The sequence below is a fragment of the Chrysochloris asiatica genome, unplaced genomic scaffold (assembly GCF_000296735.1).
Source record: "Chrysochloris asiatica unplaced genomic scaffold, ChrAsi1.0 scaffold00317, whole genome shotgun sequence".
NCBI lineage: Eukaryota > Metazoa > Chordata > Mammalia > Afrosoricida > Chrysochloridae > Chrysochloris > Chrysochloris asiatica.
Genome location: NW_006408835.1, coordinates 2,338,882 through 2,349,714, shown reverse-complemented (window position 1 = coordinate 2,349,714; position 10,833 = coordinate 2,338,882). Strand labels below are relative to the sequence as shown.

The 10,833-nt window shown below is 41.8% G+C and overlaps 1 protein-coding gene across 5 annotated transcripts in view; it reads left to right on the top strand.

Moving 5' to 3' along the window:
• The window catches only part of DDC (dopa decarboxylase (aromatic L-amino acid decarboxylase)), a 112,732-nt gene extending 102,250 nt beyond the window's left edge, over positions 1 to 10,482 (top strand). For all 5 annotated transcript variants that reach the window (XM_006875284.1, XM_006875282.1, XM_006875285.1 and 2 more), the window contains 2 exons: positions 4,661 to 4,762; positions 10,282 to 10,482. In XM_006875284.1, the coding sequence (XP_006875346.1) occupies positions 4,661 to 4,762; positions 10,282 to 10,482 (303 nt within the window). The remainder of the gene's footprint in view (positions 1 to 4,660; positions 4,763 to 10,281) is intronic.
• Positions 10,483 to 10,833: the final 351 nt, after the last annotated feature.

Below are 10,833 nucleotides of genomic sequence, written 5' to 3'. Positions count from 1 at the left end.
ACATATAAAGATTAATAACCTAGGCATTAGTGAGCTGAAATGGACTGGTATTGGCCATTTTGAATCTGACAATCATATGGTTTACTATGTTGGGAATGACAAATTCAAGAGAAAACATTTTCAAAATCAAATTGATCAAAAAGAACATTTCAAAATCTGTCTTGAAGTCCATTATCTGTGCTAGAATTATATCCATATACCTACAAGAAAGGCCAGAGTCTTGGTGTAGCACTGTAGGATAAGCACTGGACTGCTAACCACAGCAGTTCAAACCCATCAATTACTCCTCAGAAACCCTATACATGGTAGTCATGGGTCAGAATTGACTCCATACCACTTAACAACAACAAACAAGAAAGACCAATTAAGGCTACTAGTATTCAAATGTATGCACCAGCCACTAAAGCCATAAACAACACCATGTCTAGAGTGTATTCCAATTCTGCCTCACTATGAGAGAGAAGGAGTCCTGGTTTGGTCCAGTAGGACCAGCACTGTACTGCTAACTACAAGATAGGCAGTTCAAAGCCACCAGCTGCTCCTTGGAAACCCTATACAGGTTACTATAAGTTGGAACTGACTTGATGGTACTTAGCAGCAAACAACAATATGGGAGTAAAACAAAACAAAATAGCATCGACAACAACAAAAATCCAAGCCTTTTGCCATCCTGTAGTTTCTGACTCCAATTTTCCAGAAACCAACTTTGGTTGCTCACTTAGAAGCTCCAAAGTCTTTGGCGCCCTCTAGTGATTCAACTATAAACCACTCATTTATCAAGGGATTTATTGTTATTTGCCATAGAGTGGATTCCAATTCACAGTGACCCTGTATAGGATTTCTGACATTGTACATCTTTACAGGAACAGAAAGCCTCATGTTTCTCCCACAGAGGGGCTGGAGGGTTCAAATTGCCAACCTTGTTCACAGTCCAGTTCTTATCATACAGAGTTACCACAATTCTCTGATGGTTGTGATGGTGATGGTGTGCCATTGAGTTGTTTCTGACTCACAGAGCCCCTGTATAAGGTTGACAAGGCTGTATGCTACCTTGAAGAACAATAAGGAAGATGTAAGCTGCCACATAACACATGGATGTACCTTGAGGACATTATGTTGAGTGAAATTAGTCAGTCACAAAAGGAGAAATTCTGCATAGGACCACTATTGCAAAAGACTAAGAAACAGAACCCATACTAATGCAGGGGGAGGGGAGAGGTGCGGTTCTTTGCTGGTTACTGAGATTTGGGGGTTGGGGTGAGGGAAGGGAGGGAGGGGAAGGTGGAGCACAGGGTAGGGAATAGACACAGGATAGCTTAGGTGCTAGGGAAGGGGGCAATACACAAGAAGGAGGAGGGGAATGGAAGAACAAAGCAGAAGGGGAAAATAATTAGGCAGGTTTGCATGGGCTAAGTGGGACAGAAGTAAATAATAATGTATGCACAACTTTGGAAAAACAGGGCTCTGGGACACAGGAATTGAGACGTGGTTGGAATGGGCAAATGGGTGGAAATAATATAAAGATGCTTGGCTGTCTTTTGAATCTTGGTTTCCCTGGCATACCATTATAAAATAGACACTTGGGGGGAGAGAAAGGAATAGCCAGAAATATCATCATAGAAAGCTTGTAAGTCCATCTTCTGCCTTTAACTGATTGGAATACCTAAAATGGGTCTAGAACTTGCCCAGTGAAGGAGGCTTCCTGTGAAGCCTCTGCATTACATAAGATCATAGGTAGAATCCTGAACCACATCAAGAATCTTTTGTGATGGGAAATTTCCACTTGAAAGGACAGCAGACCAGTCTGGAGCGGTTAGAAGAATGGAAGATGCTTCTTGAAAGAAAGATCAACAGGAAATATACAAAACAACAAAGGCAGTCAAACTGATTACTACAAAAAACAAGCAAGTTGTTCACCCAGGAGACATCAAGGCAAGCAGTTGGGTCACCTCAGAGCAAACCCCTTGCTAGGACTAAGACTCAATGGGAATATATGAGCAGACATGCACTTGGATTGGTGACCACATTTGTCACCGATAAAGAAAGTGAGGGAAAAACAGCAATGACGCTGCAAGTTAAGCCCTACAATATTCAATAGACTCCTGTGAACACTTGTGGAAACCTGGTTGGCCAACAGTATGGCAAGACCTGGGGACTCGTGGGCCCAGAGTCAGTGACATAGCCACAGAGGACTAGAGTGGAGAGTGAAGCGTCCAGCTGATAAGAAGAGAGGGCATATGCACAAGAACACCCACACTTGCAAATAATACCCATCTGGCTTCAATGGCTGGATGAACAGAGCTCAACTAGAAGAAGAAAGAAGAGGAAAAAAAGAGTAATCTGATAAAATTTGATGAACTTGACCTACACCTATGGATGCAGTAGTTCAAAAGAGGGAACAAACCTTTACAGAGAGGATCATTCCCACCCCCTTCATACACAAGGTAGACAGGGATGGGCAACTTGGACACTGGCTACCCAAAATGGGATGGCTACAAAGGCAAGAAGTGACTGGCTTACAAGCTTTCAAGAGGGAGTCTAGATCCAGAGGCCACGGAGGAAGGTATAATCTCCAATGAGTAGTATCCAATCTGTCTGGGCGGGACTGATGAAAGGAGATGGGGATAGCATTCATGTGGTACAATAGTGAATAATTGCTATCAGAACTGACTGTGAGGGTTGGAAATGTAAAGGTAGATGTTTTGTAGCAAAAGGAGGGGAGTGATTGACTTAGCAGTCCTGGAGCGGAGGTCCCTGGGACCATCATGGGAGAAGAGCGGAGTGCGGGACCCTATCCAGAGAAGCAGTGGCTCTGGGAATGTAGGCAGAGATGATGATGTGGAGAGATGAGGTGGCTGGGGACTCTAGACCCAGAGAGGGAGAGGGGCTGTGTGCTGATGACTGGGTGGCAGGCTTGCAAGGGTATACCTTTTGGTTGATTGATGATGCATGGAGGGGATTGTAACCATGGCAATGTAACCAATAAACAACAGGATGAAAGTAAAGCTAATGTTCTCCCATGTAAACTATCACATAATTCACAATAAAACATTAAAAAAAAAACAAAACCATTTACAACCTTAAAAAAAAAAAAAAGAGATGGACGGAATAAATAAGATCAAACCAAAAAGAATTGATTGTATGAAGTGAGGGGAGATACACAAGAACACCCAGACTTGCAGATAGTACCCATTGACCTAGCTTTGATGGCTTGATGATCAGAACTCGACTAGAGGAAGAGTTAAAAAAAAAAAAAAAAAATTTTGATAAAGGAAATGAGTATAATTTGCTAAAATTTGATGAACTTGACCTATATTTATGGATGTGGTAACTCAAAATACCAACTGAAAGGGAAAGAGTCTTCACATCAAGTGTCAAACCTATCACCTTTGTATACAGGTTAGTTAGGGAAGGGCAACCTAAACATTGGTTACCTAAAATGACAGGGTGATAAAGGCCCGAAGAAGTCTGCAAGAGGGGGTTTAGTTTAAGAGTATGTGGGGGAAGATAGAGTCCCCACTGAATAGTTTTCATCTTGTCTAGATGAGTCTGGTGAAAAGAGATGGGAATAAGATTCTTATGATTCGATAGCCCACTGTTGCTGCCAAAATGTACAGGATTTCTGAGGAGTTGCTGGTGAGTTTGAACTGCTGGCCTTACAGTTCAAACTGACCATTAACCCACAGCGCATTAACCCTCAGTGCCACACCAGGACTCCTATATAAAATATAGAAGTTAAATGAGAGTACTGCATTCAGTGAGAAGAACACAGTGGGTAAGTGATCTGAATCCTATTCTTCATAGTCAAACACTTCATATACTGAGCAGTCTGTATGCAGCATTGGTGTCAGGTAGTTTTATTAGAATCCCAGGTCAGCCAAGTCCTAGCCATCATCATTATAGGCCTCAGCTTCTTTATCTATTGTTGTTGTTGTTGTTAATACTGTAGAGTCAGTTTTGACCTATAGTGACCCTGTGTAGGGTTTCAGAGAAGTATCTGGTGAGCTTGAGCCACCAACATTGCAGTTCATATTGTTGTTGTTGTTACGTGCCATGGAGTTGGTTCCGAATCATAGTGAGCCTGTACAGGCTTTCTGAGGCTGTAAATGTTTATGGGAGCAGAAAACCTCATCTTTTTCCCATAGAACAGCTGGTAGTTTCGAACTGCTGACGTGAGATAAGCAGCCCGATTCATCACCACTACGCTACCAGAGCTCCTTGCAGTTCATATTAAGTGGGTATAATAGAGGTGTCATTTGTTTTGTGGGATTATTGTGAGGATTACATCACAATGAAGGACCAAGATCATCACCACCACAAAGTATCAAATAGAGGTTAGTAGCAGTCGCCTTTCTACCATATTTAATTCTAGACTGTTGATTCTAAAATCACAAAAGATTGTTTTGATAAGATAAAAATATTTCCATTCAGTGAAGAAAATTATGGTTGCAGTTTTTCTGAAAACACTTGACCATTTCTCATTGGTAACAGTTTCTTTTTCAACCTCTGAGGGGGACAGCTGGTGCGTGGATGACGAAATTTGAAGGAAGTTGCTGAAAGCACATAAATGAGTTAGAAATGTATAATTGGTCCTATGTGGTTATGCTCTGAGCACTAAGCAATGAGAAACTCAAATACATCTCCCTCTTTCTCTTTCAAGCATGTCCAGCTCTCTCACGAGTTTGAGTCTCTGGTCCGCCGGGATCCCTGCTTTGAGATCTGTGCCGAAGTCACTCTTGGACTGGTCTGCTTTCGACTAAAGGTACATTTATGCCAGTTTTCTTCTACTTCATGTTCTCTGACTGTGACAACAGGAGATAATAACATTCATTATCTTCATGCTCAAAAACATACACTAGCTCCTGAGGCCACTGCATAAAGCGTCATTTCTCAGCCTTCCCGAGATATCAGGGTCCCCCCATTCTATAATCCACACACATCATCTGTACAGAACCCTTAGACATCTGGTTCATGTAGTTCTTCTGCCCTAGAATTCTCACCATTTTTGTTTTCCACCCCCAATTCCATCCCATACAATTCTGCCACTGCAATTCTCCAGATGCCTGTGGTGTGTACAGTCTGACGAATCTGAGTGTCCTTGTGGACTAGCAGGATCAGCATTATTGGACACTGATTAGAAATCCAAATCTCAAGCCCACAGAATCTGCATTTTACTAAAACCCCCAGGTTATTTGTGTACTCACAGGGGTGTGATAAGAGCTGGTCTATAATGTATATTTTTATTTATTGCCTGATAGTATGCATTAGGTGACCTAGATGGATTGGCCCATTAGCAGTCTGTACAGAGAAGAATGCCCAGGATTCCTGAAAGCTCTGACATATGTTATGCATACATGCCCTTCTTAATCTACTTACCTTGTGCATCAAGCTGACTGAAAGCCTACTCTTCTGACTTCAATAGCTTTTAATGAACAAAATGTCCCATTTCCCAAGTGGAATAAGTGATGTTACTTTGTGGGGACTGCCATCGATGAAATAAAACAAAATGGATATGAATTGTTGAATGGAAAACTGATCTGCTTTTGTAAACCCTCAACCAATTTACAATAAAAAGATTCTTTTGTTTTGTTTTGAACCTCCCTTTCCACAATAACGCCATTTTCAAAGCAAAGAAGTCAGTTGGGGAAGGGATGGTGAATTTGCTTAGAGTCAAGATGCCACCCCCACCCCCCCATCTGGTTCCCGGAACTGTGAGACAATAATAAGATAACTGCATGAAAAAGTACAGAAACAGCTGAGACACAGCTGAGTTCTGACAGAAGGGAGGGAACAAAACCAGGGCTGCCGAGGGAGATGAAAATACTCTGGAGGATTTAAAGTGGAGGTGCAAAGGGAAGCGATGAGAGAGAGTGCAGAGAGAAGCAGAGGGGGCAGCTGTGCTCCAGATGCCCACGGGAGGCGGGTGGGGACCCCAAAGCTTTAGGGTCTTAAGGTATATGGTTATATGGGATGTGCTGTTAAAAAAAAAAGTGTTGGTGTGGGCATTGCACTTAGAATAATTTGCCTTCAAGCAGTTGCTTTTGTTTTACTGCCAGCTGTTTTTGTTTACTGTCTCTAGGACATTAAAAAATTTTAGCAGTTTTTTTTTAAAAAACAAGGAATCCTGGTTGGTGCTATGGGCTAATGCGCTCCATGACAAAGTCGTTTTGAACCACAAGGTCGGTATTTCAAGCTCACCAGCTGCTCCTTGGAAACCTATACAGGGTCTCTGTGGGTTGAAACCAACTTAACAACAAATTAATAACAATCTTGCTGTTTTTAGGTGTTCTCAAGTCAGTTCTGACTCAATGTAGCTTTATGTACAGCAGAATGAAACGCTGTCCAGTCCTTTGAGCCCACGGCTGCTGCAGCTGTTGTCAATCCATCTCATTGAGGGTCTTCCTCTTTTTCACTGACCATCTACTTTATCAAACGTGATGTCCTTCTTCAGGGACTGATCTGCTAACAGGTCAGAACTATCTGAGTGCTTTGCATCCTTACTTCTAAGGAGCATTTTGGCTATACTTCTTCTAAGACAAATTTATTCATTCTTCTAGAATTCCATATATTTAATATCTTTGTCAATTCTCCTTTGGTCTTCTTTATTTGTTGTTCAGTTCTGGCATGCTGTGAACTGATTGAAAGTACTCTGCCTTGGGTCAGAGGCACATTAGTCTTCAGAATGACACATTTGCTTAGTTTAACATTTTAAAGAGTTGGGGGGGTGGGCAGCAAGAGAGGGAGATCAGCAGATCTTCCCAATGCAATAAACCATTTGATTTCTTGACTGCTGTTTTGATGGACATTCCTTGTGGATTCAGGTAAAACGAATTCCTTGGCAACTTCAATGTTTTCTCCAGTTATCATGATGTTGCTTATTGGTCTAGTTGTGACCTTTAAAAAAAATTTTTTTTTAAACTTTTTATTGTGACTTGAGTGAAGGTTTACAAACAAGATCAACAGTTTTTCATTCAACAAATCATACACTTTGTTTCACCTCAATGACTACAATCCTCTCAGTGGAATAACGGTCATCCACTTCTTCTGTGTGGATCCTATTTCCATTCCATCCACCTCCCCATCCATTGCCCTTAGGCACGTGTTACCCCTTTGATTTTGAATGATTGACCATTTCATAATTCATAGTGAGCCTATCTTACTACTGTTGTTGTCCCCCCTATAAACCTGTCTACTGTTTGGTTGAAAGTTGCTCCCCCTATATACCTATCTACTACTTGACTAAAAGAGGGGTGTGTTCCTTGCCATATCTGAAGGGTGGTCAAGGGCCACATTCTCAGGTTTCTCCAGTTTCTTTCTGACCAGTAAGCCTGGTCTTTTTTTTTTTTTTTTAGATAATTTTCAGTTTTGCTCCGTAGATTATGTGGACGGTCTATCCAGGACCGTCTAATGTGATCCCTTTCAGAGCAGTTGGTAGTGATAGCTGGGCACCATCTAGCTCTGGTGTCAAAGTCTTGGAGACTGATGTTCAATTAGTCCATTGGACTAGTTGATTCCAAGCATCTTCAATTCTCATCACTCTTCTGTCTTCTGCACATGGAGAGACCAAAAGCTGCACCTTAGACAGCCACTCATGAGCTTTTAAGATCCCAAACGCTACTCACCAAAGTAGGATGTAGAACACTGTCTTTGTGGTAGACTATGCTACACCAATTGGTCCTCAGGCCCCAGGCTCAGCTACTCATTGCCTTCAGATGTTTGATAATCTGTGAGAAGTTTTCGTCATTTCACCTGCCATATGCTCCACCACATTCACATCTTGGTTCAGTTTTCTGCCTGCATATCTATCATCTTTCTGTTTATTTTATTTTCTTCTATTCACACGCTTTTCTGTGATCACTACCTGCTTCAACATGTACTTTTGTTAACATAAATTCCTAGTGTGGCGCTGTAGGATAAGCACTTCACTACAGTGTCGGTTTGAACTGCAAGGTTGGAGATTCAAATTCACCAGCCATTCCTTGGAAACCCTATATAGTGTCGTTATGGGTCAGAACCGACTCTACAGGACTTAACAACAAGACAGATTTAATGTTACTGTTACATAATTATGTCCATTCTCTTCGCTCTGTCCTTGTCTCAGCCTGTCCTTGGTACATAAGTCTCAGTCTGCGTTTCCTCAGTCTATTTTTGTCATTGTTGTTCAATCTGAGACTCTTTCCCCTATGTGGCTTCCTGCTTCTGTTTAGTAGAAGTTACATCTTCTCCAATAATTTTTTTTTTGTTTTCATAATATATTATCTTTTTCTCTATCATCACCCTTAAATAGGAAAAACATTCTCCAGATGTGGTGTATGCCAACAGTTTCTGAATTGCCTTTTGTCCCACCCAGTGGTATTCCAACTAAGTTCACTATGTGGGTGGTGGGTTTGCATGGGTCCAAGACCGCTGTCTGCTGTCCATCAGGTATTCATCTGGATGACACTGGTCTCTTCTCTTCCCACGTGTCCTTACTGCTTCTTGACCCTCAAACAAAGCAAGAGTACAATCACCATGCAATGAGAGTCACAATGCCCACTGTTAGCTGCCACTTTCATCATCTGGCTCATAGAAGGGTCACTGCAAGGGAAGGGGAAGAGGATTCAGAGAAGTGGAGCAAAGGCTCAGAAAAGGGCAACAAGCTGGTCACTGTGGAAAGCAGGACTCACGCAGGATGAGATGACTTTTCATTTTCTGTTCAATGCATTTCATATCTGGTTCAGTCTAGTAGGCTTGCCTTATAGTTAGTGGAAATTCTTCCTAGATTCTAGCAATATTTGACTGTTAGGCATCGTTTTTTTTTTTTTATGCTGTTGGAACTTTCTGCTGTATGTTGCAGTAAGAATTTAGATCTTCTTTCCTGGTGCCATTAGGAACTCCAGTTCTGCTGTTTAAGCTCATCAATTTATAGGTAACATCTCCAGGAATCTTCATTAAAAAAAAAATGCACCATAGAATGGTCATCTTTTGTCAGCCCATTAAGACATGAAGAAGTTTCTTATGGGGAGAGGCTGAAGTCAGTAGTACAAGAAGTAGCATTTTTTGCTTATTTCTAGTCTTTTGCAGTCATGTTAGGAGTTCTTGAGTGGTGGGGACTGTCAAGTGCTCCTGAATGTTTGGAGGATCCAAACCACCCAGAAATACCTTGGAAGAAGACCTTGTAATTTACATCCAAAAGTCCACCAGTTTCCCGGGTTCTGACTCACATCAACCCCATGTGCTTCAGAGCAGACTGCTCCATAGGGATTTATTGTTTGTTTGTTTGTTTTTTAAAGCTTTTATTGTGAACTGAGTGATAGTTTACATGGGAGAACATTGGTTTTGCACTCAATCTATCATATTTTGTTTCATTGCAATGATTACAATCCTCTGCATGCCACATGGGCTAATAATATTTGCCTCTATTCCCTCTTTTTTTTTTTTTTTTTTAAAGCACTCAAAAGCTTGCAGGAATATCTAATCATTTAAACAACCAAAGAGCACATTCTGCAAGCCAGCCTCCTGCCCATCAGCACACAGCCTTTCCCTTTCCATGAGTCTAGAGTCCTCAACTGCCCAATCTCTCCACGCCATCACCTCTGCCTCCATCTCTGGTTAGGATCCAACGTTCCACTCTTGCTGGTCCTAGGGTCCTCTGTTCCTGGACTGTAAGATTAATTATTCTCCCCTTTCCACAAAGTTTTCATGGCTATAATCTTTATGAAGCAGATCATCTGGACTTTTCTTCCATGGTACCACTGGGTAGGCTCAAAATGGAATCTTTAGGTTAGAAGTGGAACACAAACAGTTTGTGCAACCCAGAGAACCTCCAAACTGTCACAGCCATGAAAATCCTGTGGAACACAGTTCCAGTCTGAAGTGCATGTGGTTACCATGAATCAGAATGAACTCTACAGAGACTAGTTTGGCTCTTCATCTTGTTTTGTTGGTTACTAGCTCTGGTAGTGTAGTGGTTATGAATCGGACTGCTAACCTCAAGGTCCGCAGTTAGAAACTACCAGCTGTTCCGCGGGAGAAAGATGAGATTTTTCTGCTCCCGTAAAGATTTGTAGCCTCGGAAACCTTGTGCAGGGTTACTATGAGTCAGAACCAACTCCACGGTACTTAACAACAACAACTATTACTTACTTGAATGTTTAATCATTGTGAATGACAGGCCAATGGTAAGTTTCACTTCTTTCACAGATACATTTTCCTATTGTCCAACACTGACCTTACCACTGTGAGCTGAATATTTGAATTCCTGGAGAACTGAGCACACGTCCTCTCTTTCAATCATATCAGGGGTCCAACAAACTGAATGAAGCTCTTCTTGAAAAAATCAACAATGCCAGAAAAATCCACTTGGTTCCATGCCACCTCAAAGACAAGTTTGTGTTGCGTTTTGCCATCTGCTCTCGCACTGTGGAATCTGTCCACATTCAGCAGGCCTGGAAGCACATCAAAGAGCTGGCAACCCAACTGCTGCAAACAGAGAAAGAGTAAACACACAGCAGAGACAGGTGAGCCTTCTTTCCTTGGCTAGCTTCTGCCTGCTTGCCAGTCTAGATGCAGAAGATTCACTCCTGACCCAGTCCCCCCAGGTAATACTGCAGGGACTGAATTTCCTATTCAGTTGTTCAGTCTGAAGAAGTAGAAGGAATAATTAGTTGCAACATTTTTTTTTTTTAATGGGGACTGATTTTTACTTTTTATTCTTTAATATGAAACAATCAATCATATTAAGAAGCCCTGGTGGTATCGTGGGTTGTGGGTTGGACTGATAACCGCAAGGTCAGCAGTTTGAATCCCCCTACCACTCCAGGGAAGAAAGATGTGTGTCTCTCCTCCTGTAAA